Source organism: Myotis yumanensis, unplaced genomic scaffold, assembly GCF_028538775.1.
Source record: "Myotis yumanensis isolate MYYU_CA2020_CCGP unplaced genomic scaffold, mMyoYum1.0.hap1 SCAF_1, whole genome shotgun sequence".
Classification (NCBI taxonomy): Eukaryota; Metazoa; Chordata; class Mammalia; order Chiroptera; family Vespertilionidae; genus Myotis; species Myotis yumanensis.
Window position 1 is genome coordinate 71,235,111 of NW_027223752.1, and position 18,514 is coordinate 71,253,624.

At 40.1% G+C, this 18,514-nt stretch overlaps 1 protein-coding gene across 20 annotated transcripts in view; it reads right to left on the minus strand.

The window, feature by feature from the left end:
- Positions 1–18,514, minus strand: part of MGA (MAX dimerization protein MGA) — a 144,815-nt gene that overhangs the window by 74,685 nt on the left and 51,616 nt on the right. For all 20 annotated transcript variants that reach the window (XM_070424787.1, XM_070424771.1, XM_070424841.1 and 17 more), the window contains exons 3-5: positions 2,325–3,270; positions 460–538; positions 224–319 (exon numbers count right to left, since the gene is read on the minus strand). In XM_070424787.1, the coding sequence (XP_070280888.1) occupies positions 224–319; positions 460–538; positions 2,325–3,270 (1,121 nt within the window). The remainder of the gene's footprint in view (positions 1–223; positions 320–459; positions 539–2,324; positions 3,271–18,514) is intronic.

The window sequence follows — 18,514 nt, forward strand, 5'->3', positions numbered from 1 at the left end:
AAAGGCCCGGAGCATGAAATTCATGTACGGGTAGAGTCCCTAAGGCCTGGCTGGCGACCAGGGCCTTCCTTCCCCTCGCTGCCAGCTGCTGGCCGTGGCCTTCCTTCGTTCTGCACCACCCCCGGTGGGCAGCGCACATCATAGTGAGTAGTTAAACTCCCAGTCAGTCAAACTCCCAAGGAGACAATTTGCATATTAGCCTTTTATTACATAGGAGGATTACCTTCTTGAAGACCAGGATGTATCACTTGCTTATGCCTCAAGGCTTTCAAATCTTCTATCAATTCTTTTTCCAACTGGGAAATTCTTGCTCTGCAACCTATTCAGAAAACAAATAATGATAAAGTAGAATAGTACGTACTACAGAAAAACGTATGTACTACAGAAAAATGAACATTGCATATTTCATTTAGAGAGCCAAATCCCAAATATATCTCTTTTTATATCATTATATAATACCTGGGTCATTTGTGGTTGATGCCTGAAGACTAGCGGGCTCTTCTGTTGTCCCATCAACTGCATGAATGTCTAGAGCTTCCTATATATAAAACAAAAATGTAGCTCATATAACTTATAAAAGTTTAAAAGTAAACCAGAAACATTTTTCGTTTTGATACATTTTGATATTTTCTAAATATTACATCACTTTAATAATCAGAAGAAAAAGCAAATTATCTGAATATATTCAGCTAACTGATCTAAACTATATTATGCCAATTTGCATAAAGACTTCTTAAAGTTTACATAAAGATAGGCTACATAAAGGTAGCTTAAGACCCAGTAGAAAGAATTCAACCTCTGTGTAGCCAATTTAGAACTACAGATTAGGCTTCTATAAAAATCTAAACGAAAAACAATCTAATTAAAATGTAGGAGTAAAATAAAGAAACCATTGATGTGTAAAACAGAATAATTAATAAGACCATTAATATGTGGTTCTCCAGTGGCACTCTGCTGTTCCTGATAAAAATCAGGGGATTGTCCTGGACGGTATAGCTCAGTTGTTAGAGCACCAGCTCAGACACCAAAGGATCTCGGGTTTGATTACAGGTCAAGGGCACATACTTGGGTTTCAGGTTTGATCCCTGCCCTGGTCAAAGCGCATATGGGAGGCAACAATGGATGTGTCTTTCTCACATTGATGTTTCTCTCTCTCTCTTTCTCTCTTTCTCTCTCTCTCTCTCTCCTCCCCCCTCCTTCCCCATCCCCCTCTTTTCCTCCTTTCCATTCTCTCTCTCTTAAAAATAAATAAATGGAAAAAATATACTCAGAGGACTAACAACAACAAAAACGCAAAAAAAAAAAAAAAAAAAAAAAAAATCTGGGGAGCCCAGCCAGCTTGGCTCAGTGGTTGAACTTTGACCTGTGGACCAGGAAATCAGGGCATATACCTGGGTTGTGGCTTGATTCCCAGTGTAGGGCGTGCAGGAGGCAGCCGATCAATGATTCTCTCTCATCACTGATGTTTCTCTCTCTCCCTTCCTCTGAAATCAATAAAAAATATATATATATAAAAAAAAAATCAGGGGATAAGGCAGCCGTGGGCAAACAATGGCCCGAGGGCCGGATCTGGCCTGTTTGAAATGAATAAAACTAAAAAAAAAAAAATAGACCGTACCTTTTTATGTAACGATGTTTACTTTGAATTTATATTAGCTCACACAAACACTCCATCCATGCTTTTGTTTCGGCCCTCCGGTCCAGTTTAAGAACCTATTGTGGCCCTCGAGTCAAAAAGTTTGCCCACCCCTGGGATAAGGTGTCCCAAAAAAGTTAGTAAACTTTTCATGTACTTATGCCTTTTTAAAATCCATAATAATGAAAATTCCAGTTAAGATCTGAAGATTTTTTTAATTCCAGCTACATTGCACAAAAATCATGAATTCATATCAAAGCAGACATAAATTTTTTTTATCTTTACTGTTGAAAGCATTACAGATAGCCTATTCCCCTCCACCCCCAATGACCTCTTCTAGCCCGCACTAGCCTCCTGCCCCCAGGCCTTCACCACACTATTATCTGTGTCCATGGGTTATGCATATAAGCATATAAATTATTTGGTTAATCTCTTCCCACCCACCCACCCACACGTGCCTTCCCTCTAAGATTCAAAAGACAGACATAAATTTTTAAGTTCATTCACACAAAATATCATGATACCTATTAACTAAACCAAACATTTTGGAGACACTCAGTTCCCCATGCACACATCCTCCTCACATAATGGATGCATTCACAAAAACTAGATTGTAAATTGGTTATCAGCCAGGTATACAATTCAATAATTATTGGCCTTAGAAAGAATGCTGAAATAACAATCTTACCTTCGATTCAAAGGAAACAAAGAGAACACCATCCACATCTTCCAGATCAGGCTTCACATCTGGAAAGTTACTCCCAGAGCCCATAGGAATGCTCTTGGTAGAAGTTAAAGATTTTCCCGTGTTTTTAGGTGGCCGCCCTGCCTTAGAGAGTTTCAATTTTCGTGGCCTTCCTCTTTTTCCACTGACATTTGTAGGGGCATTCTGATTAGTATTCACAGTCTTGGAAGCTGCAGCAATCTTAAGCATAGTTGTTTTCTTTCTGCCCAAGTCCTCTTTTGCTAAAAATGGGTCCCCAGGTGAACTCTTTGAACTGTCAATTATTCTTTCTGTATTCATGCAGTCAGAAATATCAGGATATTTCCATTGAGGCTCTTTAAGTAAAGGATATTTTTGTACCACTCTGAGATCTGGTGAATATTTTCTAAAACCATTTTCTGATTCCTTGCCTAAGCAGAAGCCAGCCTCATTGGAATTTTCAATGTACGTAGGCAAATAGTCTAATTCTGTCAACATAGATTGATCCTTCCGGGATGTAGAAATCATGTTATCAGGGAGCTCAGAAATCTTCACTGTGCTTTTGGTGACAGCACAGGGCTCCAGACAAACTACTGGCATCTTTCCAGCGTCTAATTTGAGCATTTGAGCTTTAGCAACACCTGATGGGCTATTTGGTAGCCATTTAGAAGACGGATGGTCAGCTTCTAGGTTATCAACTTTATTGTGCCTCTTTAGCTGTTTCTCTAATATAGGATCATCATCACTGTTTGAGTATACATCTGTTTCCTCATCCGTCTCTTCCTGTTTCACAGTGACCCCTTCTGGAAACTCACCAAGGTCATAGTCGTAATCATCTAGAGGTTCCTCTTTAATGACAACATTGAAATTTCCATTTGGGTCTACTGGTGATGCTACATGGGTACTATCTTCAAAATTGTTGGCAACATGTCTGGAGAGACAGGGAAGGGAGGGTTAAAAAGGACAGTCCTTCCATAAATAAAACTCAGGAGAGAAACAAAAGGTTTTTAAAAACCAAGTAACATCAGATTTTGTAAGAGAAACACTTTGTAGAACCTAAGGATCTCAAAAGCACTTTATCAACATCACACTTTTATATTTTCTGTCCATTTCTCACAAAAGTATATATATAATAAAGAGTAAAGTTTTTGTTTGTTTTGTTTTATATGTATATATTTTATTGGTTTCAAAGAGAGAAAGTGAGAGGGAGAGAGAGACAGAAACATCAATGATGAAAGAAAATCAATTGGCTTCCTCCTGCACAACCCCCACTGGGGATCAAGCCCCGAAAACCGGGCACAAAATCCAGGCATATGCCCCGATCAGGAATAAAACCGTGACCTCATGGTTCATGGGTAGACGCTCAACAACAAGCCACATCAGCCGGGCATAAAGAGCAAAGTTTTAACAAACAACCCTCTTATCACTAAATCAAAAAGTTATAACACTTATTTTCCTAACTAGAGGCCCGGTGCACATTCATGCATTGGGGCGGGGGAGGGGGGTGGTGTTCCCTCAGCCCAGCCTGTGCCCTTTAGCAGTCCAGGAGCCCTCAGGGGATGTCCAACTGATGGCTTAGGCCCACTTCCTATGGGGAGCGGGCCTAAGCCATCCGTTAGACATCCTTAGCTCTGCCTCGGAGGCAGGAGAGGCTACTGTCACCGCCACTATACTCGCCAGCCATCAACCTGGCTTGTGGATGAGTGGCACTCCCCCTGTGTGAGTGCACTAACCACCAGGGGGCAGCTCCTGCATTGAGCGTCTGCCCTCACGTGTTCAGTGCGCATCATAGTGACCGGTCATTCCGCCATTTGGTCAATTTGCTTATTACTCTTTTATTATATAGGATAGTACTTTTCAGATACACTCAATTTTGAAAGTCAACTAGCACTGAACCAAAATCAAACTCGAGAGAGCTTCAGTGATTAACAATTGCCAATAAAAGCAAACAAACGTCAGCTGCAATTAAGAATTGCACTAAATATCAGGAAGGGCTTTACAAACTGCCTGCTTGATTTTTCCTTTTTAAAAATTAAGACAAAAATCATAACATAAAATATAACACTCTCACCATTTAAAAATGTACGTTCCAGTAGTACCTTTTTAGTATATTCACAATGTTATTGCCAAGTGGTTTTAAAGTTGAAAAACTCACTTTCAGTATAAAAAGTCTAACATTAATTCTTCCAAAATAAAAAGTTAGGGTAGTTGAAGGCAAGTACATATGACCCATGCTGATTGAGTTTATATAAGTCTTCAAAAAACACAAACATTTGTTTAGTTTCCCACTCTTCCCAATTAACCATTAAAAGCATATAAACTGTACCAATGTATCTTAAGGATGTGTTCGAACTATTCACTAACTCAATTAAAGTCACTGTCTTTGTAAAACTTTCATTTATCTCAAATATGCATAAGCAATCATTTACATTACTGTGTAGTTACTTGTTCCTTGTACAACTTAAGATCTTGACCTTACTTAAAAATCCTTCAATAGAAGACTTTCACTTCCAGTTAAAATGCTGAAGATCACAAAGATCATCTGTTTTGCCATAACAATGAGAAAACACTAGATAAATTAAAAACCCAATTTTCTTTTAAAGCCATTGAAGACCTCTGGACACAAATAAGTCTAAATGAACTGAATTTCAGAGAGGAACCAGCCTTCTCTAGGTGACAGATTGCTAATGCTTTCAACACTGAGTAGCATTTACACTGCTTGAAGCACAAGTGAACAGAGAAAAAAGCAACTATAGGAAAAAAATCTTTGTTGGGACAAAGAGAAACCAGTCTCTTTTCATGCCTGAGGATGAGCACACTAGAATCTGGAGGACCCCCAAAAAGAAAACTAGTCCTCATTCCCACCAATTATCCTCCAGGGAACTTCTGAAAAATAAGCAGAAGTGCTGCAGCAAGGTTGGCCTGAAAACAGAGAACTTGTAGTCTCCTAGTGCTTAGATCCCAAGCCCAATCCCACCCTCAACATCTCAAATGTGAGGTGAGCTAAAATTTAATAAAGTAAATCACCTAAACAGAAAAATAGGGGTGGGGGGGGGGGGTGTATCAGAGACCTGTGGGACAGTAACAAATTGTCTGACAAATAAGAAATAAAATGGAAAAAAAAAAAGAAATAAAATGGAAGGAAGGAAAAAGGAGGACCATTTGAAAAGAAAATGAATCAACATACTCCAAAAGTTAAAGACATTAATCCACATATTCAAGAAGTTTAGCAAACACCAAGGGGAACAAATACAAAGAAAGCCATATATAGGCATGTAAAGGTTAGGCTGCTGAAAATTAAAGACCAAGAGAAAAACCTTATAAGCAGTGGAGGAAAAAATGACACTACACTGGAGGATCGACAATGAGAACAATAGACTGACTACTCATTGGAAATAATGAAGCCAGAAGACAGTAGAATGACACCCATCATAAAGTATTGAAAGGGTCAACTTAATGTTCTGGATCTAGCAAAAGAAGCCTTTAAACCTGAAGACATTTTTACACAACTGAGAGAACTCAGACTGTACAAGAAATACTATCTCCTAAGATCAGAAACACAAGGATGTTAGCTCTCACTACTTCTACTCAATTGTACAAGAGGTTCTACAAAGGTAGTCAGGCAAGAAAAATAAATAAAAGACCTCCAGATTAAAAAGGAAGAAGTAAAATTCTACAAATATCCCATGTGACCAAATATCCCATTTTATGTAGACAATTCTTAAAAATCCACTAAAAAAACTATTGGTATAAATTAGTTGGGCAGCCCTGACCGGTTTGGCTCAGTGGATGGAGTGTCAGCCTGCGGACTGAAGGGTCCCAGGTTCGATTCCCTCAGGGGCATGTGCCTGGGTTGCGGGCACATCCCCAGTAGGGGGCGTGCGGGAGGCAGCTGAGTCGATGTTTCTCTCTGATCGATGTTTCTAGCTCTATATCCCTCTCCCTTCCTCTCTGTAAAAAATCAATAAAATATATTTTTTTAAAAAAATTAGTTGGGCAAGATTGAAGAATCCAAGATCAATTCATGAACACAAAAATTCTATTTCTACACACTAGGAATAAATGTCAAAAGTAAAATGAAGAAAACAATTACATTTGCAATAGCATCAACAAGAATAAAATACTTAGGAATAAGCTGTATAAGACTTGTACACACACAAAAAAAACTACAAAACAGCCCAGCCAGGTGTGGCTCAGCAGCTGAGCAATCAAACCCAGGAATGAAGAGGTCACCGGTTCAATTCCCAGTCAGGGCACACACCCAGGTTACGGGCTCGATCCCCAGTGAGGGGCCTGCAGGAGGCAGCCGATTAATGATTCTCTCTCATCATTGATATTTCTATCTTTCTCTCCCTCTCTCTTCTTCTCTGAAATTAATAAAAAACATTTTATAAAAAAAATACAAGCCGAGGCCGGTTTGGCTCAGTGGATAGAGCGTCGGCCTGCGGACTGAAAGGTCCCAGGTTCGATTCCGGTCAAGGGCATGTACCTGGGTTGCGGGCACATCCCCCGTAGGGGGTGTGCAGGAGGCAGCTGATCGATGTTTCTCTCTCATCGATGTTTCTAACTCTCTATCTCTCTCCTTTCCTCTCTGTAAAATATCAATAAAATATATTAAAAAAAAAAAAAAAATACAAAACATTGCTGAAAGATATTAAAGATGACTTTAAAAAAGGACAAATATCCCATGTTTATACACTGGGAGACTTAATATTGGTACGATAGCAATATTCCCTGAAAATTATCTGCAGTGTTTTTTAATGATCTGCAGTTTTAACACAATCTCCCACATCAAGATTCACCTGGGATTTTTTGGGAAAATGACAAATTGATCCTACAATTAATAAGAAAATGAAAGAGAGCCCTAGCCGGTTTGGCTCAGTGGATAGAGCATCGGTCTGCAGACTCAAGGGTCCCAGGTTCGATTCCGGTCAAGGACATGTGCCTTGGTTGTGGGCACATCCCCAGTAAGGAGTGTGCAGGAGACAGCTGATCGATGTTTCTCTCTCATCGATGTTTCTGGCTCTCTATCCCTCTCCCTTCCTCTCTGTAAAAAATCAATAAAATATTAAAAAAAAAAAAAAAAGAAAGAGAACCCAAAAGAACCCCCCAAAATCTTGAAAAATAAAAAAGTTCTCTGAGGACCCATAGTTCCCAATTTCAAAACTTACTACAAAGCTACAGTAATCAAAACAGTGTTATACGGCTTAAGGCTAAATATCCAGATCAACTGAACAGAATTCAGAGTCTTGTAATAAGCACACACATTTACATAAACTGATTTTTTCAATTGCCAAAAGTACCAAGACAATTCAATGGGGGTAAGAATGGGCTTATCGCCACCAAAAACTGTTTCCACATGAAAACTTGACACAAATGTTCATGGCAACATTATTCTTAATAGCCAAGTAGTGGAAACTTTAATGTCTATCAACTGATGAATGGATAAAATGTTTTATCTACACAATATTGTTAAGCAATAAAAGGAATGAGATATGGATACATGCTACAACATGGATGAACTTTGAAAAGATTACATTAAGTAAAAGAAACTAAGCACAAAAAACTACATGTAATTCCATTTATACAAAATGTCCAAAATAGGAAAATCTAAAACAAAAAGGAGACTGGTGGTCACGGATGACTGAGGTGGGGTTGAGGAGTGGCTGAGAAAAAATGGGGAGTGACTAATAGAGAGCACAGGGGTGTTTGTTTGTTTGTTTGTTTTGGGGGGAGATGAAAATGTCGTAAAAATGACTGTGTTCATAGCTATACAATTTTGTAAATATGCTAAAAACCACTGAAATATACACTTTAAAGCAGGGGTGGGGAACATCCGGCAGGGCATATAAGGCCTGCAAAATCAGTTGGTCTGGCCTTGCCAAGGCTCTAGAGGTGAGTTAATTAAATGTTTGACCAAGTATAGCAGGCTAATTTTTAAGTAGATAAGTTTATATGGTCTGAGAATGATGTTATATATCCAAATGGCCCTTGGCAGAAAAAAGGTTCCCACCCCTGCTTTACAGGATGAATTTATTACAATGAATTACATCTCAAAGGAAGTTTTTCAGACTGATAGGAAATGAACCAGTATCCAAGAACAAATTAAAAGACCCAGGAAAAAATAAATACATGAGTAAATATAAAAGACTGTTTTTCTTATACTTCTTTAAATGACTACTGACTGTTGAAAGCAAAATAATGTTTTGGGGGTTTATAGCATATATAAGGACATGAACTATAAGGACATCGGCTGTTCATGAACTGTTATATATTAATTCAAGTCTACTTGAGAAATTAAGAATGAATATTATAACCTCTATAACTATTGTTATGAATTAAACTGTGTCCCTCCCAAATTCATACACTGAAACCCTACTTATCAATATACATGAAGGCAGGGTCTTGATATGGTAATTAAAATTAAGTGAGGATATAGAGTTGGGGAAATCTCTCCCCCTCTATGTGGTAGCGGTCTGCAAGCCATGATGATAACTCTTAACAGGAAACACTGCCAAAACCATTATCTTGGACTTTCCAGCCTCCAGAACTGTGAGAAAATAATATTTGTATTGTTTAAGCCACTTAGTCTAGAGTATTTTGTACTGTCAACCTGAGCAGACTAATACTAAAATCACAAAATAAAAAAAAAATACAGAGGTATAGCTAAAAAGTCACTAGGCAATGAAAACAGAATTTTAAAAACTCAATTCAAATGAAAACAGAGAAGAGTAATCAAAGGACAGATGAGAGAAACAGAAAATATTAAAACAAAATGCTTAAAATCCAGCCATATAAGTAATAACATTAAATGAACAAAACAGTCCAATTAAAAGAGATTTGAACAGTGGAGTAAAAAAAGTCCCAACTGTAAGGTGTTTAAGAAAAACACAATTTAATTCTGAGACACAAATAGATTGAAAGTAAAAGGAAGGAAAGATAAAATCATGTCAAGAGAAAATCAGAAGTTAATGTGGCTCAATAATCTGAGACAAAGTAGACATTAAAGTAAGAATACCATTAGAGCCCTGACCGGTTTGGCTCAGTGGATAGAGCGTCGGCCTGCAGACTCAAGGGTCCCAGGTTCGATTCCAGTCAAGGGCATGTACCTTGGTTGCAGGCACATCCCCAGTGGGAAGTGTGCAGGAGGCAGCTGATCGATGTTTCTCTCTCATCGATGTTTCTAACTCTCTATCCCTCTCCCTTCCTCTCTGTAAAAAACCAATAAAATATATTTAAAAAAAAAAAAAGAATACCATTAGAGATAAAGAAGGGCATTATAGAACACTAAAAACACTATATCCGCTTTTCCAGAACGAGAGAGACCAAGATGGCGGCGTAGGTAAACACCGGAGACCGCTGCCGCAAACAACCATTTCAAAAATACAACTAAAAGACGGAACGGACATCACCCAGAACCACAGGAAAGCTGGCTGAAGAGAGACTCTACAACTAGAAGGAAAGAGAACAGCAAACCGAGGCTCAGAGGCGGTGCAGTGTGGAAAATACAAAGGTACCGAGGTGCGCGCGCAAAGCGGGCTGGTGGCTGAGGGCGCGGTTGTCGTTTTCGGTCGGGAGTGAGTCTCAGACTCTGGGCTCCAGATCCGGGCGAGTCTCTAGGAACCCAGACTCAAACGGGAGAAGCGGGATTATCCGGCATCAGTTGGAACCTGAGGGCAGCTTTCTCTCCGAGGTTTGCAGCGGCTGCCGGGGTTCTGAGAAGCAGAGCCTCTGGGAACGGGACTGAGAGCGGCCATAACTGCTCCCTCCGCCCGCCCTGTGGATCCCGCCCCGCCCAAGCCCTGCGCACAGCCATTTGCCGATCGCCTCAGGCAAGGGCTGGATTAGCGCCTCCCCAGAAGGCAGACGTTTTCCACACAGCTGTTTCCTGCAGCCAGTCGGCCTGGTGGTCAAATCCCTCTACTGTTAACTACAACAATTAAGGCTTGGCTAGAACAAGACTGCACACAAAGACCACAAGGGGGTGCACCAAGAAAGCATAAAAGATGCGGAGACAAAAAAACATGACAGAAATGGAGGATATGGAGCTAAGAATCGCAATTTTGAGGGCTTGCCATAAATTTGTGCAGAGCCTCACGAAAACTAATGAGACCCTCGATGCTACGATAAAGAAATTAGAAAGTAAGCATACACGGACTGAAATAACGAATATTATACCCAATAGCAGACCAGAGGAGCACAAGAATCAAACCAAAGATTTGACAAAAAACACCCAACTGGAAAAGCAAAATGAAAAAAGAATCCGAAAGTGTGAAGATAGTGTAAGGAGCCTCTGGGACAGTTTCAAGCGTACCAACATCAGAATAATAGGGGTGCCAGAAGATGAAAGACAGCAAGATATTGAAAACCTATTTCAAGAAATAATGGCAGAAAACTTCCCCCACCTGGAGAAAGAAATGGACTTACAGGTCCAAGAAGCGCAGAGAACCCCAAACAAAAGGAATCCAAAGAGGACCACACCAAGACACATCATAATTAAAATGCCAAGAGCAAAAGACAAAGAGAGAATCTTAAAAGCAGCAAGAGAAAGAGACTCAATTACCTACAAGGGAATACCCATACGACTGTCAGCTGATTTCTCAACACAAACTTTGCAGGCCAGAAGGGAGTGGCAAGAAATATTCAAAGTGCTGAATACCAAGAACCTACAACCAAGATTACTTTATCCAGCAAAGCTATCATTCAGAACTGAAGGTCAGATAAAGAGCTTCACAGACAAGGAAAAGCTAAAGGAGTTCATCACCACTAAACCAGTATTATACGAAATACTGAAAGGTATCCTTTAAGAAGAGGAAGAAGAAAAAGGTAAAGATACAAATTGTGAACAACAAACATGCATCTATCAACAAGTGAATCTAAGAATCAAGTGAATAAATAATCTGATGTACAGAATGAACTGGTGATTATAATGAACCAGGGACATAGAAAGGGAATGGACTATTTTTGGGGGGGTAAGGGGAATGGGAGATTCGGGAAGAGACTGGACAAAAATCGTGCACCTATGGATGAGGACAGTGGGTGGGGAGTGAGGGCGGAGGGTGGGGCGGGAACTGGAAGGAGGGGAGTTATGGGGGGGGAAGAGGAACAAATGTAATCTGAACAATAAAAATTTAATTAAAAAAAAAAACAAAAACACTATATCCAACTGTATAATATATACATCATTTATAAGAGTATATGAAGTATTCATCAAAACAGATCATTTGCTAGGCAATAAAGTCATAATAAATTTTTATTTCCAAGGTTTTTAAGTCACATGTTCTTTGACAAAAATAGAATCAAACTATGAATCAATGACAAATAACACATTAAAATTTATAATTTGCACCTAAAGCAGTGCTGAGAGAGAATCCTATAGCTTTTTAAATATAAATCTTGACACAGAACCTGGCTGGAGAACTTGGCTGGAGATCCTGGCTAGAGATCCTGGCTAGGCTGCTGATCAACGGAACGCTGTCTCCGTGTCATTCCTTCTTCGTCAACTACGTCCACACCTTTGGGAACCCCTGGACCTGCTGGGGTTGGACCCCAACAGTAAATAATCATTACTTTGACTAGATTCATGTCCACTGGACAAAGGTCAAGGGACTCTTATTGACAGTTACCATCTGGTTTGACCCTTTACACCCCAAAAGCATTTTTCCCTAAGTAACCCAATGACCAAAGCCAGTTCTGCCATTCGGCTTGCCAAACCTGTTATAATAAGTGTAATATAATGCTGACATCTTCTTGTCAGAGAACATGATAACCATATTATCCATATAACATCTTGCAATATCCTAAAATAATTATGGCTTAATTACAAAATTCCCAGATCTATACAACATACACTTCTGTTTACATGATCTTAGTATTCTACAAGTACAGATACATCTTAAAATCTATATGATTACTAAATAAAGATACAGCATAGATGTTTTCTTTCTTTTTTACTTCTCCCACAGATGCAAATTTACTCAATAGTCAAAGGCCCTTCCATTTTAATATCAGTTGTTCACAATGACAGAATTGCATCTTCTGAGCCACAGAAAATATTAAGAATGGATAAGTCATAAATAAATAAATAAATAAATAAATAAATAAATATAAATCTTAAATCAATAACTTAGGGGTTGAAAAATTTTTTTGTAAATAGCTAGATAGTAAAATTTTTAGGCTTTGAGATCCATAGTCTCTATTACAACTACTCAACTCAGCCACTGAAGCACACACACACACACACACACACACACACACAAAGTGAGTAGAGCCCTGCCTGGTTTGGCTCAGTGGACAGAGCGTCAGCCTGCGGACTCAGGGGTCCCAGGTTCGATTTCGGTCAAGGGCATGTACCTTGGTTGCAGGCACATCCCCAGTAGGGGGTATGCAGAACTCAGCTGATCGATGTTTCTCTCTCATCGATGTTTCTAACTCTCTATCCCTCTCCCTTCCTTGCTGAAAAAATCAATAAAAAAATATATTTTAAAAAAAATTCAACACTCATTCTTTTTATATTTTTTAAATATATTTCTATTGATTTCAGAGAGGAAGGGAGAGGGAGGTAAGAGATAGAAACATCTGCCGAAACCAGTTTGGCTCAGTGGATAGAGCGTCGGCCTGTGGACTGAAGGGTCCCAGGTTCGATTCCGGTCAAGGGCATGTACCTGGGTTGCAGGCACATCCCCAGTAGGGGGTGTGCAGGAGGCAGCTGATCGATGTTTCTCTCTCATCGGATGTTTCTAACTCTCTATCTCTCTCCCTTCCTCTCTGTAAAAAATCAATAAAATATATTTTTTTAAAAAATAACAAAAGAGAGATAGAAACATCAATGATGATAGAGAATCATTGATTGCTGCCTCCTGCACGCCCCCGTGCCCTAAACAGGAATCGAACTTTAACCTCTTGATTTATAGGTTGACACTCAACCAGTGAGCCACACTGGCCAGGTTCAACACTCATTCTTAACACTCTGGCAATTAGGACAAGAAGGAAAGTTTCTCATGTGATAGAAGGAATTACAAAACCTACACATCCAGCATAACATCCAACTGAAAATATTAAACAATTTTCTGTAAAGATCAGGAGACATGACTAACCAGTCTCAACTTTTAGTTTTAACTTATTTTTTTATATATATTTTATTGATTTTTTTACAGAGAGGAAGGAAGAGGGATAGAGTTAGAAACATCGATGAGAGAGAAACATCGATTAGCTGCCTCCTGCACACCCCCCACTGGGGATGTGCCCGCAACCAAGGTACATGCCCTTGACCGGAATCGAACCTGGGACCCTTCAGTCCGCAGGCCGATGCTCTATCCACTAAGCCAAACCGGCTGTGGCTGTTTTAACTTATTGAGTGAAGTCTAACCAGTGCAATAAAGCAAGAGACAAAGAACAGGCATAAAGATTGGAAAAAAAGAAAACTAACTTTTGTTCACAGACAATATAATTGTATATGTAGAAAATCCAAAGGAACTAAAACTGAGTGAATTTAAGCAAGGTCAACAAATACAAGATCAATATATAGCCCTAACCAGTTTGGCTCAGTGATACAGCATCGGCCAATTTAAAAGCTTAGTGTGCTATACTCGGAAAACTACAGGATGTTGAAAAAAGAGATAGAGGAAGACATAAACAAATGGAAGAATATACCATGTTCATGGATTGGTAGCATCAACATCATTAAAATGTCGATACTACTCAAAGCAATCTACAGATAGATTCAATGCAATCCCCATTAAAATACCAAGGCATATTTCACAAAAATAGAACTCTCCAAAATTTCATATGGAACCAAAAAAGACCCCAAATAGCCACAGCAATCCTGAGAAAGAAGAACAAAGTTGGAGGGATCACAATACCAGATATCAAGCTAATATTACAAAGCCACTGTTCTCAAAACTGCCTGGTACTAGCACAAGAACAGACATATACTGTAGACCAATGGAACAGAACAGAGAACCCACAAATCGACCCAAGCCATTGTGCTCAATTAATATTTGACAAAGGAGGCAACGGCATACAATGGAGTCAAGACAGTCTCTTCAATAAATGGTGTGAGAAAATCGGACAGATACATGCAAAAAAATGAAACTAGACCACCAACTTACACCATACACAAAAATCAACTCAAGATGGATAAAGGACTTGAACATAAGATGGGAAACCATAAAAATCTTAGAAGAATCCACAGGCAGCAAAATATCAGACATATGTTGTAGCAATATCTTTACCGATACAGCTCCTAGGACAATGAAAACTAAGGAAAAATAAACAAATGGGACTACATCAAAATGAAAAGCTTCTGCACAGCAAAAGAAACCATCAATAAAACAACAAGAGAGCCCACTGCATGGGAGAACGCATTTGCCAATGTTGTATCTGATAAGGGTTTAATCTATAGGGAACTCATACATCTTAACAAAAGGAAGATAAACAATCCAATCAAAAAATGGGCAAAGGACCTAAATAGACACTTTTTGAAAGAGGACATACAGAAAGCCAAGAGACATATGAAAACATGCTCAAAGTCACTAATCATCCGAGAGATACAAATCAAAATGACAATGAGGTACCATCTCACACCTGTCAGAATGGTTACCATCAACAAGCAACAAGTGCTGGCGAGGATGTGGAGAAAAAGGAATCCTTGTGCACTGCTGGTGGGAATGCAGACTGGTGCAGCCACTGTGGAAAACAGTATGGCGTTTCCTCAAAAAATTAAAAATGCAACTCCCATTTGACCCAGTAACCCCACTTCTAGGAATATATCCCAAGAAATCAGAAACACCAATCAGAAAGGATATATGCACCCCTTTGTTCAGAGCAGCACAATTTGTAATAGCTAAGATTTAGAAACAGCCTAAGTGCCCATCAGAAAACGAGTGAATTAAAAAACTGTGATACAAAATAAGCCAATCGGAGAAAGATAAATATCACATGATCTCACTCATTTGTGGAATATGACGAACAACATAAACTGATGAACAAAAATAGAACCAGAGTCATTGAAGTATCAAACAGACTATCCAACCTATGGGGGGGGGGGGGGGGGGGTGGCTTAAGAGATCAACCAAAGGACTTGTATGCATTCATATGAGCATAACAAATGCCCACAGACAGTAGGGGTGGGAGGGCATGTGCTGGGAGGTGGGGGCAGCTGGGGAAAGGTCAATGGGGAGAAAAGGAGACTTGTGTAATACTTTAAACAATAAAGAATTTTTAAAATTAAAATAAAAAATAAATAAATAAAGATATGGAAGCAGCCCAAGTGCCCATTAGTAGATGAGTGGATAAAAATGCTGTGGTAACCTCTCTCTCTCTCCCAATTTTTTGGGGGGGAGACAACCAAAATTTTTGGTGGCCTTGTAAAAAAAAAAAAGCTGTGGTACATTTACACAATGGAATACTATGCAGCTGTAAGGAGGAAACCTTACCTTTTGCAACAGCATGGATGAACCTGGAGATTATTATGCTAAGCAAAATAAGCCAGTCAGTGAAAGAGAAATACTACATACTCTTACTTTTACTGGTATGTGGAATGTAATGAATAAACAAAATAGAACTGGAGGCATGGATACATGGAGCACACTGAGGGTGGCAGGAGGACTGGTTGAAGAAGTGTGAAGTGCTTAACCAAAGATCATATATGCATAGCCAATGGACACAGACAACAGTGTGGTGGTGGCCAGAGGGAGGAGGGGTGGGGGCTGTGTGGAGGTGGACAAGAGAAGGGAAATGGGGGACATCTGTAATAGCATCAACAACAAATAAGAGTAAAAGAGGGGAAAAAAAGTACACAGGAGAATTCATTTAGGTTATGTGCAAATACTATGTTATCTTATATAATCCTATATAATAAAAGGTTAATATGCAAATAGACTGAAGGGTGGAACAACCAAACAACTGGTCACTATGATGTGCACTGACCACCAGGAGGTGTGCGTGGAACATGGCGGGTGTCAGCCACGGTGGGATGATGGAGCAGGTGAGCAGGGGTGCCAGACCAAGGCGGGGCACCGGTCGCTGTAATCGGGCCGAACCTCTGGTGGTTACTGAAAATTGCTCCCATGTGCCATGGTCCCGCCCAGTGCTCGCATCCACTGCCGGTGCCAGAGCCGCCACCCGCACCCACTGACAGCGCCGGCCCCACTGACACCCGCAGCCAGTGCCTGAGCCACCGCTCGCACTCACTGCCGGCGCCATCAGTGGATGCGAGCAGCAGCTGCCAACCCCAATCGCCCCTGAGGACTTCTCCACCTCCCTCTGCTCCTGAGGGGCGATTAGGGCAGCAGCCGCTGCTTGCACCCACTGACAGTGCTAGCCCCGCTCAGCGGGTACAAGCAGTGCTGGCACTGTCAGCACATGGGAGCTGGGCTGCCAGCAGAGAGGGGACTGAGGGCTGTGGCAGGAGGGGCCGGGTGGGGGCACAGAGGATGGGCCAAGACCCACTCCTGTGCCCACTGCAGCCTCGCGGCCCACGTTCCTTTCAAGGTACATGAATTCATGCACTGGGCCCCTAGTTTTATATAAGGGATTTGAGATTCTGCCAATTTTGGTCTTGGGTGGGGTTGGGGGGTTCTTGGAGACAATCCCCCTCAGATATTAAGGGATAATTACACTGTGTCTACAATGTACCAGGAACATTTTGTTGGGCCTGAGGATTACCAAAAAAACAGTACCCACCCCACACTCAAGGAAATTACAGACCAGTGCAGGAAACAAACAACTAGACAATACAATGTAATTTAATAGATATACAATAAAGATATGTATATGTACTAAGGATGTACATTTAAAAAACCTGTAACATAATCCCTTCCAAGACACTGGTGATAATTAAGTTAATAGAAAAAAGAAATCCACTGGGAAAAGGAAATGTGGAATGATAAAGAAAATAGAAGAGCTCTTGAAATCTGATAGCTGCAATAAAAACTTTAGCAAGTTAAAAAAAAAAACTTTACCAAGTTAGAAGGTAAATCAATGAAACTTCAACATAAAGTAGAGGAAAAAGATAACAGACAATAGAAGACTGATAAGATAATCAATCCAGGAGATGGAATATCCAACTATAAGGAGTTTAAAAAAAAAAACAAAAAGAAAAAAGTGAAAGTGAAAAACTTAGACAAATTATACTAAAAGTGTTCCTAGAACCACAGTACATGAATTTCTTAATTGAAAAAAAACAGCACAATGATGAGAAGAATCACACCAAGGCCTGTCACTGTAAAATTTCAGAATATAAGGAATGAACAAAAGATCTTAAGAGCCTTCAAATGACCAGGAATCAAAATGGCATCAAATTCTCAACAGGTGCCCTAACTGCTTTGGCTCTGTGAATAGAGCATCAGCCTGCGGACTGAAGGGTTCTGGGTTCTATTCCGGTCAAGGGTTGTGGGCTCAATCCCCTGTGGGGGGCGAGCAGGAGGCTGCCAATTGATGATTCTCATCACTGATGTTTCTCTCTCTCTCTCTCACTTTCCCGTCTTCTCTGAAATCAATAAAAAATATATTTTTAAAAAATTCTCAACAGGAAACTGGAACTTGCAATGCATTTTCAGCACAGAACTAACCAAACAATTTATAAAGTACGAGGGCAAAATAAAACTATTTTTCAACAGGTAAGAAGAAAATTAGGATTTCAGAGGGAGAAGAGCAAGGGACTATTATTATTTTCATCAGAAGTTACTTTACTTAAACATGCTAAAATTCTAGGTCCCATATGTCCTTTCTGTTAATTTTACTGAAAGATATACTTGATCAAAAAGAGACACAGACAGCCCAGCTCAGTGATGGAGTGCCAACCCATGAACCAAGAAGTCACTGGTTCAATTCCCCGTCAGGGCACATGCCCAGGTTATAGGCTCAATCCCAGGTAGGGGGTGTGCAGGAAGCAACCCATCAATGTTTCTCTCTCTACCCTCCTCCCTTCCTCTCTAAAATCAATAAAAACTTTTTTTTTAAAAAAAGGAGACAGCCCTAGCCTGTTTCTCTCAGTGGATAGAGCATTGGCCTATAGACCAAAGGGTCCCTGGCTCGATTCTGGTCAAGGGTACATGCCCGGTTGTGGGCTCAATCCCCAGTAGGGGGCCTGCAGGAGGCGGCCAATCAATGATTCTCTCTCACCATTGATGTTTCTCTCTCCCCCTTTCCCTTCCTATCTGAAATCAATAAAA